This window comes from Egretta garzetta, unplaced genomic scaffold, assembly GCF_000687185.1.
Source record: "Egretta garzetta isolate BGI_Z169 unplaced genomic scaffold, ASM68718v1 scaffold11, whole genome shotgun sequence".
Classification (NCBI taxonomy): domain Eukaryota; kingdom Metazoa; phylum Chordata; class Aves; order Pelecaniformes; family Ardeidae; genus Egretta; species Egretta garzetta.
The window spans coordinates 2,283,576-2,306,893 of NW_009258621.1; the positions used below are offsets into that span (position 1 = coordinate 2,283,576).

A 23,318-nucleotide genomic window follows, 5' to 3' on the forward strand; every position below is an offset into this window, starting at 1 on the left:
CAAGTTTACCACACAAACAGCGGTGGCAGATTTATTTCACTTGAGATACAAATGCATGTCCACATGACAGGCATAATCTGACCATGAGGTGGAAGAAATGTTTCTATAAGTAAGCGCAGGGAAATAGGGCGAGAGAAGGCTGGCATGGTTAAACATTCTGGATTCAGAAATGCACAGTGTCCCACATGTGCCTCTGCACACAGGCCGTGCATGAGTCTGCACTCCCTATACGCAAATACGGTATCTTTCAGCACAGATGATCCAGAATTAGTTTGGTGGCCCACTTGTTTAAACTGTTATTCTTTCGTGGTGTTATTCTTCTTCACTTTCATTCTCTGGTTCCAAATCAGAATCACCGTTGATTTCCTTTTCAACAGTCATGTCTTGTTCATCAGATTGCTCCTCTTTTTCTTCATCTTCATCCCAGTTTTCCTGGGGGAAAAAATAAACAGGAATGTTTGAACCTTTGACAGTCACACAATTTCTGTTACAAGCAAATGGGAGAAGATCTGATCCAACTCCACTTACATCAGAGTCTTTATCTGCAATCATCTCATCATCTGATCCTTCCTCCTCTGAGGATTCTGCAAAGAGAAAACACTCCCTCAGTCTGGAGAAGAGACTTTAAAACATCATTGTGCAAACAAAGCCCAACCCCACATGCTGCTATGTCTCCAAACTGTGCTATTTCAATTCCAGAACTAATTCTACCTGAAGATTAGGTTGAACATGAATTAGGAACAAGTCATTTCCGTTACGATCCGATGATTCCATTACATTATGAAGTTGCAGTAGATAAAAAAGGCCAAATTGGAAGTGTATGCACACACACTGACTTCCACTACCTTGACATCCTGCTGACTCAAACGTAAAACGCATTCACTGTATCTACCTCAGCAGAAGCGCAGCTAACCCTGGAAATCTGATGTTGACAGTTAAGTTAAGCAACATACTTAACTTCCAGTTAACTGATTTCTTAATTTGTGAAGCAGGGAGGGAAGGAACAACCAACTACAAGATGCTCACATCATTAACCACTGACTTTCCTGCCATGGACTTCCCACCAAAAACTCTCTACTTGCAGACTGTGCAGACTAATAGATGAGCACGGGAGCATAATGTGTCAGCCGTCACCTGAATTCAGGAGCCAAGCTACACCTACCATACAACACTTACCATCCTCATATACCAGTTTTGCAGTCTGATTAACCTCAGTTACATCCTGAACTGTTTCCGATGCTGCAACCTGAATGGAATTCACAGATTAGCTTTAGATGCAATCATATATTCCAACTTTAAAAGTCAACAAAACTTAAGAGTAAATGAAATCTACATCAAGTTTAACACAGATTAATTCATTTATAGCAGTAGTTTAACAGCCAAACAAGTACAAAGGACAAAGTAAAATTTTAGAAGCATCTGCTCTGAAGTGGCCCAGTACCTCCTATTTACTCTCCTTTAAATCTCTATGGGTTAGTAGACACTTTTGGCAGGAACAAGTGTGTAACACTTCCAGTGAGCATGGACTGACTAGGTAGTCAGTTAAGTGTGCCAACGTAAGCATTATCAGCATAGCTGTACAGCAGCTGCTTTAAGTTCCCGATGATGGGTCCCATCAGATGCAATCCCAACAGGAGGTTAGGTCTGCAAACAATACTTCTTCTACACATCCCATGTTATTTAGTTGGAACTCACCTGGGTGACAAGAATGAAGAGTCTTCCGTGCAGACGGGAAAGCTTTTGCAAAGTTTTTACTCTGCTCTCCATTAACTGGTATAGCATTCCCAGCTGAGGAATAAGGTCTGGCAACTTGGGAGAAGGATGAAGAAAAATGAAGCTGTTGACCAACACATCCCAAATGTTCTATTTCTAAGCTACCTTTGTATATTTGGGGCAAGCAATCCTTGCCCACATTATTCTAGACAGAAGTGAGAGCTGAGGGCTCACAGAAACCACCTGCAGCCTGATCAACTAACATTCAGCCATATTTAGAAACTTCTACTTCCAAAACATGGCAATTCTTACGCTACTTTTCCCTTCCCCAGTTACTGCCATAAGCAGGTGTCAAAGCACTATTTGGAAAGCTGTGTAAATGGGAACTGAATGTAACACCAGCGTACGAATGCAGCCTCAGCAACGCATGCAAGTTCTGATGCATAGCAATCCTGTAATAAATGGGAGAAACAGCACCAAAATGTCTTTTCCTTAACTGAGCAAGAGTGCTTTATCCATCACTTGTAAGGCAAGGCTGGACTTCAACCCAGAGGCTACTACATTACTTACTATCCTGTCAACTTCAACGCGCCTTTACCTTATAAATCTGGCCATGCCCAAGACAGTTTCAAGCTGAGCATTACAACAGCAAGGCAAATTTAGTTCTGTAAGATTTAGCGACACAGGCTAGATTACTCTTTGACAGTAATTCTGTTCCCTAACTCTCACAGGCATGACATAACTTATCTTGGTTTGACTTTGGGATGACTATAATTATGTCATGAATGACTAAGACAAACAATTTATAACCAATGTGCAGCAATTCCACAGAAGCGGCAGAAGTATAGCCCTCTACATTGATTTGGGCACTGCCCTATGTGGAGAGCAGGAAGAACATACATATTTAAGCATTTAAATCTAGTTTTAGTTACGCACATTAGCTTTAATATAAGATACTTACTGTGGAAAGGTACGATGCGTGTAGAGTAAAAACAGACTTCAGCCATCGAACCATTAGTGAGGCACTGGAAAAAGAAAATAAATTATATCAAAGAGATACTGGCTGAGAAACACCCATTTCACATTCTAGATGTTAAGCAGATCTATAAAAAGTATTCCTCTTTCATTATATAAAAAGATAAATGCAGATGGAAATATAACAGTTTGGCTATCCAGATGAGATACCTGTGTAAGTTATTTATTAGGAAAAGAACAGACATTTAAGTGAGGGATTAAAACTAGACATATTCACCGTTCTCTGTTTCTGACGTCTTTTATGGGACGTTTCAATGAATGGAAGACCAAAGCATGCTACTTCCTCTACCTACAATGAGGGTTGTCTAAATATATTTGATAATTACACCAAACAAGCTATATATCTGATAGTTATTTTATTTTACATATCCATTGGGTCCATAGTGTTGATATTCTGGGACTTTCTCAGGGTTATATGCTTATTTCAGGTATCTTTTTCCCTTTTTAATTTCACTTCAGCCATCCTGACAAAGTACTGCCTTAATAAAGTCCCCACAGTCAGGTGAGAATTTTTACTTCAAGATGCTGCAGTTTAATTGCAGTTACTATGGCAATCAATCACATAAGTGGAGGCAGGGTCCATAACGCACACACTAGAAAAGTTTCAGGTGAATTAAACTGTAGCTGAGTTGTCTCTTACCTGTATGGGTTGCCCTGCAATCTTTTCGTAAGCTAAAAGGACAAAAATAGACAGCAGTAAGTAACAAATACATAACAAGTTTAAAAGCCCAACATTACATCCATGTGACAGTCCCAATATTGGGGCAGAAAGATCTCCAGGCATTTGAAGTTTGCTAGGATTAACCATTGCCAGGCTCCAGAATATTTCACTGTTGGCTTTACCATCCTATATACAGACTGATAACTTGCAAAAGCAGAGTTTTGTTACTACAACATAACTGAAACTCTTACATGCAACATATCCAGTGAAACTTAAAGCTGGCAGGAACAAGTAGAAGGAAATCCCTTTGTTTATATGTCTCTGTGTGTCCACTTAGAGCAGCCATGACAAGGTGGACAAGTTGGGGAAACAAGTGAAGGCAGTACCAGGTACAGGCTATTTCACAGAACAAATCGCAAGGTCTGGAGAAGACTGTTACATGAAGATCTGCCCATCCACTGAGATTATACAGTCAAACACTTGCACTTAGATTCCCTGACAAAAGGTCCTAGAGAAGAAACGTTCCACCTCATTAACGGAAGTCTAAGGAGGTGCCACAACACATGCTTAAAGGAAGTCTAACATTCAAAACCAGGCCATCTGCATAATTCAGTTAAGATCAGTACAAGCAAAAATTAAATCTTACTTGTGGCCAGCACATTAAGATACAAGAGAAATCTAACCATTGACTTATGTTATAGAATGTCATTCACATAACAAGAGTGACTAATGGGCATTCAGTTTAAACAAAGTAATGTCTAGATAAGGTTAATCGTTAAAATATTTCTGTCCAAATACAGGTTTTACTTAATATCACCAAATAAGCAGTTCAGAAGCCAAATCCCTTGAAAAACTATTACTAAGTGACGTTGCAAAGCTTAAATATAACAACTGTGCTTCTGAGCTATGTTCAAAAGAGAAAAGAAATTGCCCCTCAGTTTCCAAGTGCTATCTAAATGCACTGCTGTAAGTATGTCTTCTGATTTTCTTTCTCTCACTTGAGTATCTAGCACATTTATGCTCATGTAACTTGCTCTGGCTAGCACTGCTATTTTCATCTTTCAAATTATCATCCATTTTAATAGTTTAAAAGAAGATGCAGTGGTAATTGTTTGCCAGGGACTAAACAAGCTTTGGCTTAAACCTCTTCCTTTTCTTTTTCCCATGTAATCATTTAAGATAGTATTATATGATCTAATGCTCCTCCTAGCTTTGACAGTGACACTGTCCTTCGGTTAAGCTTCAGCCAGAGAAAGTAAGAGCATATCGCAGATAAATTAAGAACAATTTCTGACCTGTAAAACTACCAAACCAATTTCATTGGTAAAAATAAAGAGACACATCCTGGATTTTCCCCAACTAGAATGCAAACTAAATGTGGCTTGTATGACAGTACAAGAAACGCAGTCTCTCCTACCTCATGCAGAAGTGGAATGACAGCATGTATAGGCATTCTGGCTACTGTGTTCTTTATTACATTTTCCTTTCTCGTGTTAAGCACTCTCTGTTAAAATGGAAAAATACAATCAGAGAATCATTCAGTACTAACATGTGTACAAGCAATGAGCACAATCAAAACTTCCTGGCTTTAAATCTCTTTTTCTACTCCATTACCTTTGTTTGCTAAGATGAGGATAACAAGTAAAAGAAGATTTACTTTGAAGCAGAGTTCCATTTCTCAAGTCAGCTACAATTAACAAAATAAGATACTTGATTAACCCATCTAAAACAATCTAGCATTGCTTCTAGCCCACCCACCCCATGTTAAAAATGAAGCAGCACAGGTACATTAAAATTTCCCTTGCTTTCTTCTGTGCTGTACTTTCTGTAAATAAATGCCTTTCACCAGTATCTGCAACAAGCAATTCCTATTCAGCATCAAATTCTTAAGATTTCATTTCCCTGCCCCAGAACTATTATTTCCTTCTAATCCAAGCGCAACAGGAAACTTTCCAAGTGAAACTGTTGTCACCAATGCATTTTTCAAACAGTATCTACTTGGAAACCGTACACTCAGGAGACTAAGCAGAGATGATGCTCCAGCTCAAGCTAAAGGGAAGATGGCTGCATTAGTCACATCGCTTGTAAAACATCTGAACTGTGACATAACAAATTTATCATACGCAGAAGCACCTCTAAGTTCATGGATTGACTCAGAAAGCAAGGTAGATAACAACAAAAAAAGTAATACTGCTACTATCATTTATAATACTGCTGCCTGGAGCAGCAGATCAGCAAAAAGCAGCTGGGAGAAAGCACAGGTCCTTGACTGTTCAGCCTCCCCGGCTGTCAGGAAAGCTCCCCACAAGTCTCAGTGAATAAACAGCATATAATGATCTTGTAACACTTACATTTAAGATTTCTGCATCGTTGCTTTCCAAGCCCTGAACCAAAAGTACTGCGAAGCTGTCTGTTTGTGGAAGGCCGCCTGGAGTTTTTACTTTGCTCACATCAATATCCAATGCCCCTAGGCGCTCTTCAATGCTTTCCTGCAGAGGGTAAACAAGGGCAGTGCTCTTTCAGTGCAGTTTCTCAGAAACATCAGCTGAAAGCAAAGTGTCTAACCTACAGCATTCCCTCTGATTCCGATGGAAAATACCACAAATTTTGCATATTCTTTTAAACATACTGATAGAGAACAGCCTGAGAAAAGAAGATGAAGTTTTGACTGAAAAGCAGTAATATACCTTAGCACAGAGACACAGATACAAGCGTGTGACAGTTCTGCAGGAACATGGCAAACCTATGGGCAAGGCACACAGGGCTTGAATGAGGAAAAGGTTTTGAGAGCAGGGAAGTCTCTTTCATACAAATAGATGGTATCATTAACCTTGCTTCCTCACCAAGCAAAGCAAGTTCAAATTCACCTAAAGAAGTTATAACAATGATTTATGATTCTCGCTTCTCCATTATTGCTGTGTTTAAAAGAGGAAGCACTTTACCTCTGTCTCTCCCGGTTTCCTCTTGTTTTTCTTCTTCTCCTTCCCCGAGGATGGAGTTTTGACAGCTGTACTGTGTCCTGGAATGCCAGGCACTAGAACTTTGGTGTCAGAGTTCACAACAGGCGTTTTTACCTAGTAGAGATAGACACATTTGCATGAATTGCTAGTATCTTGAGCTTTCTTCCAATATAAAATACTGATTTTATTGTGAGACTCTCACATACATGGTAAAACCAGCTTGCCACAACCCATTTTCTTGACATATATATATATTAGGGAAATCCTACGTTTTTAAGAGCAATTAATAACCTCAAGCAACAGTCAGCTAGTTTTCATAATTAACTAAAGCAATGGTCTCTTTGGAATCACCCGTGAATCATTTTTCTTAAAAACTTGTTCCATAATACTCATTGAACTAAATGTATCCAACAAATATTTGGATGTTTGCTAGCACTGGACACCACCTGTACTAATGGTCATGCTCATAAACCGCATGCAGATTAATCCAGCTTCCACTGGAAAGCAAGAACTGATCACGAACAGCAGCACAATGTAACGGTAAAAGGTAGTTACTGTTCACTTCAATCCCACCAATTTTCTTCTAGGGATTGCTCAGACGCAGAACTCAGCGGTCTGAACTAGACTATGATCACGGTGACAAACAGAGCAACCTTAGGTTATACCAAACAAGCTACGGTATCCATCTTCAATTAACACAATGGAGATGGAAATTTTAAAGGCAATATTTTTAATAACCAAGTGCTCCCCTGACCCACAGAGGATGTAAGGGAGTATGCCACTTCCAGAGTATCAAGAATGCTACCTGCTACTTCCAGAACACTTCTTTAACCACAGCACTTCTGCACAGCCCTCTTCTTAAAGTACCTACCCAAACTTCTGTACTTGTGGGAACCCTGCTGGGTGCTCACTGAAGTGATTAAAAATATAATCTACTACAGCAAGGAAAGCAGCTTCCATATGCTGTGTGTAAAAGCAAAAAAAAATTATTTTGTGGCTCAGGAATTTTACGTAGAACAGCAATGGTGTTAAAATAGTACCCCCTTTGCTCACCACACTGATCACTGACCTTCTCCCCGCAAGGCATGCTCAGACAGCCAAGAGAAATGCGTCTTCACTGGAATTCAGCAAAAAGCGAAACCAAGATGGATATCATCACCGCATGCCAGGGAGTTCCTACGCTTCTCACTGCATTTCAGCTCTGCTACCCACCAGCTCCAGGACTGAGGAATCGGCACAAAACCCCGCCTGGCTGATCCCGTAGGTAGGTAACTTGAGGGTTAGAACAACAGCGCTGGCTGCTCACTTCACTGATACTGCAAGCATTTCAAATCTTCAAGGCCTTGAATATGCACACTGATTAAGAACTTCACGGCCTGCCTCTAAACCCCCAGGGGATCCTGCATGAGAGAAAACAGTGGCAAGTGGCCTCAATGGACACTGTTGCCATCTAAGCGTCAAGCTCACATTCCCAGGGACCATATCCCTGTGAGTAGGAACACATGAAGGCCATCTCAAGGAAGAGCCAAAAGGAGGTACCCTTTAAGGCTCCATTACACTTGATTTAGACTCTTAAAACAAAGCCATCCCAACTTCACCCCAAACCTCCAGGGTCTAAGAGGCTGTACAAACTGACAGGCTCTAGGGGAAGGGCTGATCTAAAGCAGAAAAGAAACCAGCAGCCAGTCCTGCCTATCAAGCAGACCTGTGAGGACAGGACTTGCTATGAGCTACAAGAGGGTAACTGTGGGTGAGAGCATGCTAGGACACACAGCAGCCATGAAGCACACTTCACCCACACCTGCCCAAGTGCTGCAGACAACTGTAGCTACCACTGCAGCTCTGAGCAGGTCCATCCAGAAATCCAATCTCATTTTAAGAGAGAGCAGTGAATTCTACCATTTCCACAGTAAAACAAGAGGAGCAACAAAATCACATTTCACGCAAAGCTCACCTTTGTTAGAGCAACATCTGTTTTAAGTGACAACACTTTCTGGATGTCCCTTATCAAACATATGTGGGATTCAGTGGTGTTCAAAGACTAGAAGGACAGGAACAAAACCAGTTAATATATTTGAGATTCACCCCTGTTATTCATTATGCAACTGAAAGATGAGAACAAATTCCACAGACATAAAGTAGAATGAACTTTTTTTCACTCTAGAACAGACAGATGTGCAAAGCAGCTGCCTTTGTTACCAGATCTCTATGCCCTCCAAAGAAGCTCACACAGGTAAGCTGAAACAGTATTAAAACCAGTTTCAATGGCCTAACTCAGTAACAGCTGAAATAGGAAGAAAAAAACAGCAATAATGTTGAGTCGTATTTTAATTGAAAGAATGGAAGAACACAAACTGCCTTTCAAAATAGCTCAGGGCCAACAGTCATAGCTCCTAGAAAAGGGAGAAGGAATAAGCTTTGTCTTGTCATTCAATTTCAAAAAAGTAAAAAAAAAAATCCCCCAACTGAGAGCAGTATGCAGTCCGTATTACAAAACCCAAAACCTCTCCACTAAGTTTTACGTACCACTTTCTCTATGATGGGCTGTAAGGTGTTTCCATACACAAGCAGCAGAGACTGTTTGTCTGTGCAAAACGCAGCTGCTAGGATAGGGACTGGGTTTGGTGTGGAGTCCCCATCATTTCCAGGTGTTGCTATCTGGATAGTACAGTTTGATGTTAAGGGTTTTTTGCAGTAACTGGGGGGGAAAAAAAGGAATGAAATAATTCTAAGAAGTTTAGATTAAACACTTCAACATCTTGCACATCTAAGCACCTTTCTCAGGAAGTCCTCAACAAACTCAGCCAGTGTATCCTTTAACAGATGGCTAAGATGAGGTATAGACACACAAAACCTTGGCTAAAGCAACACTGAACACCAAAGTGCAGCACAGGCCGCAGGAAGTAAGTTCTCCAAAAATGTGTCCAGTAACCCAAGACAATGAATCAGCTGAAACCTGGTTTGTGAACAGATACAAGAGCTTAAAGGCAGCAGCATGACAAGACTGAACTTTGCCTTACAGTGATCCCAGACCTTCCCCAAAGACACCCTCAAGATGAATACTAACTTACCCATTTAAGATATGTTCAAATAAATGCAACTGCCCGTCTCTGCACACAACTGCTAACTTCACAGGCTGAAAGAAGGCACAACAAAAGATTTTAATTCACTCAAAGGACAAACCTCCCATAAGTACAGGACATCAAGAGGCAAGTTGCATGGTTACGATTTAACTTTTTCAGTAACTGAAGATGTTAAAGGTATAACTAAATCCATAAGGAAGATCAAAGACACTTAACACCTCAGGAACATTTAGTACAACTGTTAGGAGACAAAAAGATAACACCTAACTGTACTTTACTGCATCACTACTGATATATCCAAATTTGAACAGTTTGAACAGTAGCAGACATATGTGATCATAATCAGCAATGTTCCAAAAATATGGTACCAAACATGTCTAAGAGGCACAGGTCCACAAAGGCGCTGACATTGTAAATACACTTAGAGGAAAGAAACTGAGATGAGTGCTCTGAGCAATTAAATGACAGGTGTACATTACAGAACACTTCTCTCCAACACATGCAGTAACAAGGCACAACTGGAAACATTAGAAAATTTAGCATGAAATACTGCTTTTAGGAAGGAATCTAAAGGCAGGAGAAAATTGTTTTAAATCATTACTGAAACACTTTGTGAACATGTTTCACATGCAGACATCTTTTGTAAGACAACTACTTTGAAAGAGTTGTACTTGCTGAAATTGAGAGCCTTGGGGAATGCACACTGCTACTTTAACTCGTATTGAAGGCCAGTTAATTCAAAATGCAGTTACACTGCCAAAGACACTTGAGATCAGAAAAAACAGGACCATACCCAAACTGCATTTTTAGAAAGAATTTTTGGTGTGTTTTTTGATGCCAAGTTCTAACAACCATTTTGATTACTAATTTCTTCTAAATAGGAAACAACTGACATTTCCACAATCACAAGCAAAATTTCTGAAGAAAACACTGAATTTGCACATAGCAGTTTTGAAAATTAGTATTTCAAAGTATCAGCTTTATAAATGCACCTGTAATAAATATCCTTACACCCATAAATTGGCATTCCCGTCTCATCTCTGCATAACAGAAGCCAAATACAAACCAAGCTTCTTTTTTTGCACCTTTAAAAAGAAACTGATGTGACAACTGAAAATTGTTGAACGTATTTGGTTACAAACTATTGGTCCTACCTCTTCTTTGACTTCTGATACAGTCAGGTCAATAAAAGTTGGTTCATCTGTTACTGTGAAAGACATCACAGCATTCTTTTCTTTCCTATCTGATCTGATCTGCCTGGAAGACACAAACAGTACATGCTATTTACCATAGCACAAACAGCACCCACTGCACCTGAAAAACATTATAAAGCCTATAAATCATCAGTGACTTTGGTAGTATCTACCCCACAAAAAATGCTCGTGCTCTAATTTCAGCTTAGAAAGTGTTCTAAATTCCAAGTGCACAGGATCCCCCAACTCCCAATTTAGCAAGAAAACTTAGGGTAAACCTTACAGTAAGTACAAAGAACAAGGAAGCCTGTTACAGGGTATGTTCTTGGCATACACAAGCTATTCAAATGGCAACTGGAAGCATGCTCAGACACAGCCAAGGAAATTCACGTCTTCATTCAACAATCCGCGAGTTGAAAGCACCATTTAAGAGATCACCACTGCATTTCTTCAGAGTGCCCCTTCTGCTTAACCTTCTGTTTAATCACAGAGTTCAGAACACACTTGTTGAGTCTACCCTCAATACTGATCATAATCAAAGTTACCAATTATGAAAAGCTTACATACCATACACTCAGTAATCGGTCATGTATAGCTCCAGACAAGAAATAAAGCCCTGTAATTCCATCAAAGGGCTTGTTTTCATTCATAGGTTTCACTGTGGTAAACATTAACGATGACACTGATGTAGCATGGCCTGTGAAATGCTGGAAGAAAAAGAAAGAATCTTTCAATGATTGCCATAAGCAGTCATTTGGCAAAAATTAGAACATTAGTTAAAGAACATTAGGAAAAATTCAAGTGTTACTAAGTCAACAAGGACATTACAGTGATTATTTTTTTTTACTAGTGATCAGCTTCCTTGCATTTCTGTATTTCAATGAAACTTTTTCTGACCCTCCAGATATTTATCAGAATTTTAAAAGTTAAATGGGGAATCAAAGGCAAATTCACTGGGACTAAGTCCATGCAAAAGAAACCACATCCACCTGTACTGCTGGCACTGTCAGAAAGCACATTTTTGGGTTTTACACACACACACAATTTTACACTTCGACTTTTACAACAAAACTAGATTCATAGTTTAATTCTTGACTAAGATAAATGCACAGGTCTGCTGACACACTAAGGCTGTTCAACCTCACCTCCCACCCTCCAAAATTAAAAAAAAAACAAAACAGTTCTTCAATCTGCTTTCATAAATAGTGGTTTTGGTCATCATAGGATGCAGACATACATTAGTAGTATTAGTTACTACTAATTAGTAGTTGCCATGTGCCAGCAAGTCCACAGTAACAGCACATGTGTACACACTTACCTGAGAGCAAGAACCAAGAGACTGAGAGACTATCTGCATCCTATCTGCTAGCAGGCAAGAGCACATGACTGCATTTACAGAAGAGCTAAAACATGGTAATTTGCTCATGTCTGAGCCCCGCTCAGGGAACAACATGGGTTTTGCTCCTATGTCTTCCAACTGTTTCAACATCAAAACTGGTAATGCCACCAGTAACAAAGTTTAGCAAAGAAACCTGAAGGCTGTAAGGAAGGACTCATGATACAAATCAGGGAGCTCATGCACAAACCCATGCCAGCAGTAACTACTGCTGTGGTGAACCAAGTTCTCCTGCTAGAAGGGTATCAGAAAGACTCAGTGAAAAAGAACAGTATCCATCTTCCTGCTACAGGCTTGAGAAAGGGTGCTGGTAGTGTGCTCAGACACAGCCAAGGAATTTGATGTCCTCATTCAACTCTCAGCAAGTTGAAACCACAGTTGAAGGTATCATCACAGCAACAGCTTCCAGCAATATCAAAACTGCCTTGTCTTATCACACCCAATGAAATTTTCAGATGTGCTATCAGGAAACACCGGATACGTAACATAACCAACCAAGAAGGATATTTTTTTGCATCCAGTTTAACAAAGTTACTTACTTTGTAGACTTCTTTGGTCTCCAGGTCCCACAGTTTTATAGTTCTACCAGCTGACAGCAGCATTTTCCCATCTGGACTGATGCATAGAGAGGTGACACTGCTATTGTCACCTTTCCACTTGCTAGAATTTGGATGGAGGGTTTTTGTACAAAGGGAGAAAGATGAAGAAATAGAAAAAACAATATTAATTAGTATAATCTCCAAATCAACCATGCTGAAAAATTTAAGGCAAAAATTATTAAAAAAATAATTTAAGTAGTCAAAAGATGAGGTGAAAGCTATTCTGTTTCTGCTCCTCTCCTTCAAATTAGTTTACACAAAAATACAGCAACTCAAAAATGTAAAGCTATTTAATACTGAAAAACTGTTAACATTTTATTTAACGTTTGCCTATTCTGGTCTGAATTCCTATCTCAAAGTTCTCTACTGCTCAAAATAGGGTAAGAGGAGCCATACCAAGCCTTCGCTTTGCACCATAATCCAAAAAGCTTACACCAACCCATTCCAAAAGGCCTTCTCAACACTAAAATTCAGAGTTTCAGGGCCCATTCAGTTCCTGGCTCTCCTTCCAAGTCTGCCAATGACACAATAATAAACATCACCTTAAAGGTCTACGGTTCAAAGCACTATTTAAAAAAAAAAAAAGAAAGATGCCATCATGAAAAGCTTGCATCTGCTTTGAAGGAGTCCAAGTACTGCATGTTTCTTGCAGGACAAAATTGCAAGGAAAGCATTAGCACAAACCCTTTGCAGATAGGAGGTACCCTGCAACCCACCACATTCTGGTTGTGAACAGCTGCTCTGGAAATACTTCCAAGTAACTTTCACATGCCCAAGCAGCACCTCTCCTGTCTGCCAAAACAGAGCTCATTTACTGTATCACTTTTGATTACATTTCATAGAAGCTGAAAGTTTTACTGCCTACAAACTTGACAAAAAACATTACATCTTACAGAGAGCATGACAAGATTTTGTATTCTCTTCCAAAGAGAAGGTCAGGACTAAGAACTTCAAACCATTTAATAATATAAATCCAAAAAGGTGTTTTTAATATCCTAAAAAGACTAGTCTAAACTGGACTGCAGAATGTAAATCACAGCAAAAATCCATTAATTTTTACTTTGGATACTCTTTATGTATTTTTACAGGAAGGACTTTTAAACAGGATATCGTGCAACAAGAAGCTGCATAAGGAGATGTACAGAATGCCTCCGAGTACTCAGGGTATTTAAGACATAAAAAAGCTACAACCAGAGAAACAAGAAGTCACCCAGAATGTTTTAGACTACCTCTCTCCAACACCTTGTCTTGCCTCTTCAGAAACTCTGTCTTCCCCAACAGCTTGTCCCTCTGCCAGAGGTTCCAATGTGTCAATGTGTGCTGCACAGATCTCCTCGAAGCGGTTCTATGGACTACTTTTACAGTAATTAAGAAAGTCAAGCCTAAAGCCACATGGTTTCAATTCCCCATCTAGCAGCCCATACTTCTATAGGAAAATGTCTAGAAGCCTGCAAATCAAAAGAAATTGAACACTTCTCTACCCCAGGCGCAACCATCCTGAATTCTCTGTGGTATATGTAAGGATTCATTTCCAGGTCCTGACAAGTATTAAAGAACGCAGGCAATCCCACATGTACATTGGGCATGAGCAATTATTTTGGATAATTTGCTCCTTCTAGTCTCATCAGTTCAGGTAAAATTTTGGAGAACTGTTTTCTTCTACTCTTTCCAACATCATCTACCTTAGGTGTGACTCGTAATATCACCAGAGAAAAAAATTCAGGTAGAAAGCATGATATTCTGCTGCTGGTGTACTTTGAACGTACACACTCCAGGAATGATTTTTTGTTGCTATCTTCAAGACTGAAGAATACAATGCCTCTAATTACCTTTTATAACCAAAGCTGCCCAAAAAGCAGTGGTATGAGACAGGGAAACACCTAAGACAAAGTATGACAGGAAAAATTCACACATTTCCCAAGAAAACAGTATGACTGGGACCCATCTCAAGTACCTGTACATGAACACACGCACTATGGGATACAAACATCCATGGGCAGCTTCAGAGCTTTGATCTCACTGGGATCACAAAGAAACAGTGGGATAGCTTGCAAGACCAGAGTGCTGCAATAAACAGACCTTTAGGAAGGCACGTCAGCAAGGACATGCTACGTAGGCAAAAAGGAGGGAGGCTAATCCACACAAAAGGGTAGCATGAATGCATGGAGCTTTCCTCTGAAAGAGACAAAGGGCCAGCAGAGAACTTACAGGCAAGTATGAGGAGAGACCAAGAAGGGTGATGAGATGGGCATCTGCTACAGACTGTCCCATTAAAAAAGAAATAGATAAATCTTCATAATCCCATGCCCTGGTTCTTCTAAGGGGCTTTAAGCACCCCAGCAACTGCTGGAAGGGCAGCACGGGAAGGCACAAGTAGATCCAGAAATTGCTGGCAAGTGCTGAGGACCTTTTCTTGATGCAAGTGATTTACAATCAGACTATGAAAGGTGCTTTACTGGATCAGCTACTCAAAAAAACAAGGAAGATGTGAATGACGATGACAACTTCCAGCTATGGCAACCACAGGTCAATGGATTTAAAGACCTTAGGAAAAACAAGCAAGATAAACAGCAGAACAACGACCCTGGACTTCAGAAGAGCAGAATGCAACTTATTCAGAGACCTGATTGGCAGGATCCCACCGGAGGCAAAGGGGCCCAGGAAAGCTGATTGCTCTTCCAGGATAACCTCCTCAAAGCAAAAGAATGGTCCATTCTAATGAGCAGAAAAATCACCAAGTATTGCAGAAGGCTGACTTGGCCAAATGGGTAACTCGTGACTCAACTCAAAAACACAAGTATAGAGAAGGTGAAAGTGAAGACAGGTTACACAGAGGAATATAAAAATAATTTCCAGGCCTGCTGGGACAGAATTAGCCATAGCCAAAGCTCAGCTGGTGTTCAAACCAGCAGGGAATATGAAGGCCAAAAAAAGGACACCTACATACAGCACATCAGCAACAGTAAGGTGATGACTGAGGAAAGCATGGGCCTGCTGCTGAATGGTGTAGGGACCCCTTCAGTACACAGAAAAGGCCAAAGTGCTGAAGAGCAAAGTCACTCAGGCCTCCCATGTTCCTGAGCCTAGTGCCAGAGTCACAGCAAGCAAAGCACTCCCCATAGTAAAGGGAGATGAAATTAGGGATCACGACAGCAAATCCAGCACACGCAACTCCAAGAGACTGAATGGGAAGCATCCTGAAGTGCTGAGGCCAGTGTTATTACAAGACTGCACTATCATTCTGAGTGCCCATGTGGCTCAGGAGAAATTTTCGATGACTTGAAAAGAAAGAGACAGACAAAATGTATCCACAAGAAGGATAATCCAGGAAACAGGGAAAGTTATACAACAAATCCACCTGGAAGCCATTTCCAGGCACACAAAGGTCAAAAAAGTGACCAAGAACAGCCAGCATATGTTTACAAATGGCAAATCGTGCCTAACCAACCTGACTGCCTTCTTAATGAGACAACTGTCTTGCTGGATGAGAGGAGAGCCACATATGCCATTTAACTTGACTTTAGCAATGCTTTCGACAATATCTTACATCATACCTTACAGACAAAACACACAGACTGCATGGATGGACTCTAAGGAGGGGTAAGAACTGGCTGAATCGCTGAACTCAAACAGTTGTGATCACTGGTATGAAGTCCAGCTGGTGGCCACTTACTGGTGTCACTCCCTAAGGATCTCTCAATACTGTTTAACATCCTCAGTAATTGCTCAGGTCTTCATTAATGACTTCAAAATGGGACAGAAAGCACACATAAGAAGTTCACATTCAATACCAAATTAGGGACAGCAGCTGATATGCTGGAGGGCAGGGCTGCTCCTCAGGGACATCTCAACAAGCTTCAGAAACGGGCTGTCAGAATCTCAAAGCTCAAAGGAAAATGTAAAGTCCTGCATGAGGGGTGGAAAAATCCCAGTACAGGCTGGGGACAAACGGCCAGAAAACAGCTTTGCAGAAAAGGAGCTTGCAGTCCTCATAGTCAAGTTGAACTAGAGTTAGCAATGAGTCCTTGCGGCAATGAGGTTAACTGCATACTGATTTGCATTAGCTAGAGTGCGGCCAGTGGGTCAAGGAAAGTGATTCCTCTCCTCTGTGCAATGCTTTCGAAACTGCATCTGAGCACTATGTCCAGTTTGGGACAGCACAAGAAAGTCACTGACATAGCACAGTAAATCCAGTGGAGGGCCATGAAGGCGGCTTAGAGACTAGAGCATGTAATGTAAGAGGAAAAGGTGAGGGAACTGAGTGTGTTCAACCCTAAGAAGAGAAGGCCAGAGGGAGATTTTACAGCCACCATCTGCTACTTTACGTCAGGGTCTCAACTGAATACAATCTAAGGAAGCATCTCCTTTCTAGGGAAATCAAAGAGGCTACTAACGATGGGCTGTCTGCAGTGCCCACACCGTCTTTAACAAAACTCCTAGAGCTGCAGAGCTGCAGTAAGAATAACACAACAGTGCGAAATACTACAAAAAAGAAACAACAGTATAAGGGAAGGGTCGAGGTGCCATCGCTCACTAGGCTTTTATGGAAGTAAGGTCACCAGGCTTCTTAATAGTAATCTTGGTTAAGTTAAAAACCAGTTTGACTTTATTACAAAAGAAACTAAATGCCTACACCAGACATCTTGTTACTCTGTACTAAGCTCTATTTTGCTCAACAGTACTTTAAACAGTAGCAGCCTGCTCAGACAGCCAAGTGGAACTGTCCCCACCGCACATCAGTAGTGAGCGAAACCAAGTGGGTATCATCACAGCAAGGCCCTTTGAGCAAAGCTGGGTGCATGTAACCAATTTAACTGGGATGAGGTGTTCCAGTATCTGCTGCCCCATATTTCCAAGGACATTTTCTAGAACTTAGGTTTATCAGCATCACAGAAGTGACTGGAAGCCCATGTCCCACTAAAAGTTAGCATGGAGGGACCCAAATCCCTCTCAGAGGAGTTATTCATTTCATCTAGTCTTTCCAATACACAAAGGAAGAAACCCAACTATGAGAATTACTCTTTATCCCTTAACAAAACCTCTTCCAATCTCAGAAAAATAACACCAACAGTCAATTTTGTACAGTGGGCATGAAGCCTGGATAGCAGAGTGCAGCATTTCCAACAGGCCCTCACTAAAACCTGTGAAGGAGGAAATACACTAGCGCAAGCATGAACAAATTTGACCAAAACCCAGCATCACTTACCACTTTACTTTGCAGGTCTGTGCGTTCCATTCCACAATGTGTTTGTCCTCTGAACAGCTATACAAGCAGCAGTTGTCCTGATGCCATCTCACACAGTTTACTCTACTGTCATGACCACCATCCTACAAAAGGTAAAAGAGGGTCGACTCATTAATAAATGAAGAAGTCTTTTGACTACTGAGTCACCGACACACCAACAATGTGAACAAGCTGTTCCTTCAAGAACAAAATTCAAATCATGGGCAACTTGCAGAGAGGGTGTGGTTTTAAAGACCGATATACATATGCAGTTATATAAGTTAGAGATATTTCATATTTTGATACGTACACGTAAACATTTGAATTAATTCTTGTTCTAGCACTTCAGAGTTAACAAAAAAATTGTCCTGCCCACTATTTTTATACACACAGCCAAACAAGGTTGTCTAACAGCATGAGATATGCTCAAAGGAAAGGCTAACACAGATGTCTTGCTGACAGTCATCTAAGTGCCCGCTTGCTTAGCTACATTCAGAGATTAGTGTCCTTCCCTTGGTACTCAGCATTCAAGAGCGAGCTATCAGGGAAGTTATCGATGAGGAGGGCAAACTTAGAAAGTCAGCGTATCTCATTTGAGAAAGATCATGTGCTGAGAGGGCTCAAAGGCCTCTACGAGGAAGGCACATCTATATCTATACAGAAGAGTCCATCAACACCACACCTTCCCCAAGAGTCAATGAGTACTTCAATCCTGCCCTCCTCTCCAATAGTGCGCAGAAAGTGGGAGTACAACAGTCCCACGGAGGACTTCACTCTCCAGTTAGGCATTTTATCATTACTGATATTTTTAATGCAAAATAACAAATCCATACACAATGTTAAGATGCTGCATTAACTTCGAAAACAAGATTTCTCAACGTGTACATACTGCCAAGAGTAGAAAAAGCACCACTTAAGGATTCCCAAGCACCTGAATTACTGCACCTCTAATTCATATATGCAGCTATTAAGAAAAAGAGCTGAATAATTAGGTTAGTTTATTCCATTTTTAAGCAGCAGAAAGAACAGCATAAACTGATCGAAACCATCAGTATTTGGTAGCATGTGATGGAGAGCATATTACTTACTAGCTTGCTCTGTAATTCTCCTTTTACTGTGCTGTACAACAAAATGCTACCAACTGCTGTACCAATAGCCAGAATATCTAACTGCTTGTCCACTTCTGCAACTTCAGACTTCCGTTTTTTCCTCTGGGGGCCATCCTAGAAAACAGAAAAAGAGAAAACGTGAAATTAATTAGTCTGACCAGCTACTCTCAGTGTTAAAGCAGAGGGGGAAAAAACCTTCTAAGTTTGAGACCCAGTCAGCCAGCACAAACTCTGCTAAGACACAAAATGAAGATACCGAAGTGCACAGAAACCTAGCGACTCATCTTGTACCTCCATGTACAAGGTAATGAAGTTGCTATGAGTCACTTGGAAACACTTGGTGGAGGCCATTTTGCTAGCCTAGCAACCACATCCATGAGGAAAAAGAACACATTTAAGTTTTCCAGAGTTTGTGTCCCAGAGGCAGAAGTAAAGATTAACAGGATCAGAAATACTTTATCCACAAAATGGAAACACTCAATCAAGAATTATCAGTTTATTTTTTCTCAAAAGCTATTCAGAAGACCCTTGCAAATATTAAGTATTCATAACGTCTCTTAAAAAGAAAGTGCATTTGGCAGAGGGAAGCAACCAGGACTCGAAGCCCAGTGCTCTGCCCAAGTCCTGGTGTCAGTACCAGAGGTCCTCCTATCATCAGACAATTCTTAAGTCTTCACCCTCTTGCTTTGCAAGTGCTACCAACCACTTCAAGGAGGGGTTTCACTTCATTTTTCTTAACCAAACACATGCAGCACATCATTGGGAAGGGGAGAAGGAATAGAACTGGCTTCTGAGCATGTGAAACTAAAATAACGAAGGCTGAAGAGGCTGCTACACTTATTCTCACCAGGTTAATCCCACGTAACTAATCACACACACACAAAAGAAAAATTGCTCAAGGACTTCAGAAGAAAAAAATCATCCCTAATGCTACTGATAAGTTTTTTAATTGAACTTTGCTAAGTCTCCTTACATTTGTTATGTCACAGCAAAGCATTCTCTCAAATTTAAAAAAAAAATTATATACAAGCTAATGCTTCCTCTACGCAACAGATACATTTGCACTGATGAGCAGCCAGAAGAAGCCAAAGGAGACTCTGATAAAATGCGAGCAATCAGCTCTGTTCAAGCCCCGTGTGGTGTAGCTAATCTGTCATACAACAGATATCACGCAGCGAACGTACATAATTTTTACTTAGGCCCAGAGATATATAGACAATTAGGATTTGGGAGTTTTCACCACAATTAAGATTTTTATTAAAAGTTTAACAGGGCAGGATAAATACTTTGGTTCTTTGAAGAGGGACTTCCTTTTCCTCTGTATTTAACACAGACAACTCTTTTGGCCAGGAAAAGTGTTTCTGTTTAGGCCAATAAATACCAAAAAGCAATACAGATACTTTTACATCAAAAGCATTCTCTTGACAAAAGATACTGCATTGGGGTTTTCTGCAAGCATTTGTTTAGGCTTCATCTTTCCTGGGAAAGAAGTGTGTTTATAAAATATTACAAAAACATAGGTGCTGAGAAACCATCACGGTCACAAAGCACAACCAAGTAAATTAACCAGGTTTTAAGACAATATATGAGAAAAGACTCAAGTAGTTACATTTTTGGCAGCAATGCCAACTAAGCCATCTTGAAACTGCTGTCTTGACATGCAAAGACAAGGGCCTCATAGCCAGTGGAGGTGCAAGTACAGTGCAAGTGTTTCCTGGTACTTTTCACTCTCTTTATGTAGTTTTACTAATTACCCCGCACACTCCCACTGCAAAGCAAAACCACAATTAAGAACAGATTTTATTCTCTTCCCTTGCACAAAACTTTTAACTAAAATTTCTTCATCCTCCATTTCAGTTTGTTATGGCCAAATTCCCTTGGAACAACCCAAAGGTACAATAAAACTCCCACTGAGGTCCACAGTTATTTCCAGTGTCAAGAAGAAAGCTAGAGGCAGTGAAGGTTTTTCCAATTATTTTTTCACATGTATTTCTTTACTGACCACCCTTTATCAGCATTGTTAGTGGGGCATTCTGTCAGAAATTTTTGCATTAAGGAAATGCCAGTGGCAAATTCAGACACCTACTCATGTTGAAGATGATTTGAAAAAACACTTCAAGAACTAAAAAAAACAAAAAGCTATTAAAAAAAAAAAATCAATCACACTTCTCTACCCTGTATTAGATTAGTACGTAGACAGACTGCCAACTACAGTAGAGATCCATGTGGGATTCACTTGTGGACTGGGGTCTTAAATACAAGAGCACCCTGTTTCCATGGATAGGATAGGACAGGATAGGATAGCTGAACAACACCAAGTATCAGTTTCCTTTTGAATTTTTTTTCAGATTTACAGAAACTCAAGCTTATTTAGAAATCCTTCAACTTTGCCTGAAAAAGCAGTGTTTTAATTAGTAGAGATGGTTAAAAGAAGTTATTTGTAAAGGAATTTTGTACATATTTTTCCATAATGTCCTTACTTGAGTAGCTCAGCCACTGAGACTTTTTTTCCAAAACCAGAAATCTCATCTCTGATGCTCACATGTGAAGTAAAGCACTTAAAACACCGAAATGGGGGGGAAGCCTAAAGAGTCTTGAGAATTGAAGATGACAGAGCAGTTGCAGCTCATTAGGAAAAAAAGTGGAAGAAGGTGTTTTGAAAGTTGGTGGTCCACATACTCTTATACAAGGCACTACTTCATGGAGCAGCAGATGGTGAACACCGCAAGCAGGAAGCACTGACGCTACGAAAACATGTATGCAGGGAACATCCCAATAAGCCACCACTGCGTCACCAATTCCAGGGCCTGCAGTTCAAAACTTAATTTCTCATATTCCCTTGTAATACATGGTCTTCATTAACATGGCAGCAGTCCAAAACACGCTTAGTTTAGGTGTAACTTGGCCAACCACCGTTTATAGGTATCTACTGGCACGATTTTATTCCTGAACACCAGATACCAGTACTACCTAGAGAGATGTCAATTCTCCAGGAATAAAACAAAAGAAAGAAAAAAAAAAAAAAAGACTAAATAATGTCAGAAAAAACACATTCAATGTAATATATTTGGCAGAACCATCACAGCTTTAGTCCTTCGGTTCAGTCTAAGGACAAACCAATGAATTACCAAAATCTATGGCACAATTATTCCAAGAAACAGCATGTTTTCCAGCTCCACTTGAAAATGTACCAACTTTCAAGCAGTGGACAGCATTCCAACTGCTGGAATAATCAGAAAGCCAAATGCTGTCTCATTAAGTCTGTTTTCCATACAACCCTAAATCGGGTTAAATTGGAGCATCTGTGGGTCTTAGGGTTGGGTCTCTAGAAAAGAGTTAGTTTTCAAAAGCCGCTCAGAAACCTCCTCCTGTGCTTGACTTATGGCACCACAGCAGTGCACTATGTTAGCTTTAGTTTTATTTCACACAGGATAGACTAACCCCACTTTCACATGCCAGTTTCAGTTTATTTAAGAGTGAAGAACAACCTATACAGCCCTGTAATTAATGCATGTACCCTTTTTTCTTCAAAGTTACAGGACAAATGAACAGTTTAAGGCCAATCTAGAACTAACCCTTTCTGCCGCATTCTTCACATGTTCTGGGAGTTTTCAACGGTTCAGGGACTAAGCTGCTCAACTGAGAAAAATGAGACAATACTGGATTGGTAATCTGTGTTAAGCATTTTGAAATACCTCTTGCAGTATTTCAAATAAACCAAACTGCTGATATACCAAAACGCATTTTAAAAAGCCCTCCCTACTTCTTATGATAAAGGGGGTGGATTTCAAATACTTTACCCAAGGGATACATTTTTTTCTCTGGCAATGGTATGTTCTAGCTAAAGCGAATAGGATTACTTCAACATAAAGAGGTTAAAAGGTACCTTACTGTATATACTCCAGATACTTTCAGGTCCAGTGCTCACCTGAGGTGAAGTTAAATAAAACAAACTCAAGGTGGAGAACATCTGAGCCCTCTGACGTATGCTCTGAATAAAGTTACTGAATAGCTTCTCGCAGGATTCCTGAGCTCGAGAAGACGCGCCACGGACAGCATAGCAGCTTGCATGGAAATACTTCCCAGGGTAAGGAAGTGTGGAGAGATACTGCCTTTACTGGAATGTGAACTGCACGTAAGCTAAGTGGATGCACAGCAGCCGGCCTGCTCTGCCGCGTCACCTTTTCGGTTAAGGTGAGATGTACCATGAAGTAACATACCTCTCTCCTTCAAGGAAGGCTTCTTCCATGCAGGTTATACGAAAGACAAATGATTTTACACAGTCAGTGCTTCTGCTGATAGCCCCTTTTCATGTTTAAAATAAAAAATTAAAAAAAAAAAAAAA

General features: G+C 40.3%; 1 protein-coding gene and 4 non-coding genes across 7 annotated transcripts; all 5 read right to left on the minus strand.

Moving 5' to 3' along the window:
- Positions 1-23,183, minus strand: WDR43 (WD repeat domain 43). 3 transcript variants are annotated; one of them, XM_035903625.1, is made up of 18 exons: positions 22,902-23,183; positions 18,953-19,087; positions 17,847-17,968; positions 12,581-12,701; positions 11,213-11,352; positions 10,607-10,709; positions 9,441-9,505; positions 8,896-9,067; positions 8,324-8,410; positions 6,352-6,483; positions 5,761-5,898; positions 4,827-4,913; positions 3,389-3,420; positions 2,675-2,738; positions 1,696-1,809; positions 1,177-1,246; positions 529-584; positions 1-432 (listed from the first exon to the last, which is right to left on the minus strand). In XM_035903625.1, exons 1-18 carry the CDS (start codon positions 22,941-22,943, stop codon positions 313-315), a joined length of 1,800 nt encoding a protein of 599 aa, XP_035759518.1. In that variant the 5' UTR covers positions 22,944-23,183; the 3' UTR covers positions 1-312. The 3 variants fall into 3 exon arrangements, with proteins under 3 accessions (XP_035759518.1, XP_035759517.1, XP_035759519.1); XM_035903624.1 differs by having other exon boundaries at positions 22,860-23,183; XM_035903626.1 differs by lacking the exons at positions 18,953-19,087; positions 22,902-23,183 and adding an exon at positions 13,037-13,154 and having other exon boundaries at positions 17,847-17,932.
- On the minus strand, positions 7,455-7,533 carry LOC118453307. The gene has a single exon (XR_004843232.1). It is a non-coding gene; the product is annotated as a small nucleolar RNA SNORD53/SNORD92 (small nucleolar RNA).
- LOC118453310 lies at positions 11,008-11,091 on the minus strand. The gene has a single exon (XR_004843235.1). It is a non-coding gene; the product is annotated as a small nucleolar RNA SNORD53/SNORD92 (small nucleolar RNA).
- LOC118453309 lies at positions 12,357-12,440 on the minus strand. Its single transcript, XR_004843234.1, has one exon. It is a non-coding gene; the product is annotated as a small nucleolar RNA SNORD53/SNORD92 (small nucleolar RNA).
- Positions 17,339-17,415, minus strand: LOC118453308. The gene has a single exon (XR_004843233.1). It is a non-coding gene; the product is annotated as a small nucleolar RNA SNORD53/SNORD92 (small nucleolar RNA).
- Positions 23,184-23,318: the final 135 nt, after the last annotated feature.

Bases quoted from the DNA above. Each gene is read 5' to 3' on its own strand.
- WDR43 (XM_035903624.1), bottom strand. From the start codon at position 22,943: ATGTTCTCCACCTTGAGTTTGTTTTATTTAACTTCACCTCAGGTGAGC. The intron at 19,088-22,859 runs GTACCTTTTAAC...TCTGTTTTCTAG, and splicing joins TCTGGAGTATATACAGTAAG to GATGGCCCCCAGAGGAAAAA. The intron at 8,411-8,895 runs GTACGTAAAACT...CTGTCCTTCTAG, and splicing joins AGCCCATCATAGAGAAAGTG to TCTTTGAACACCACTGAATC.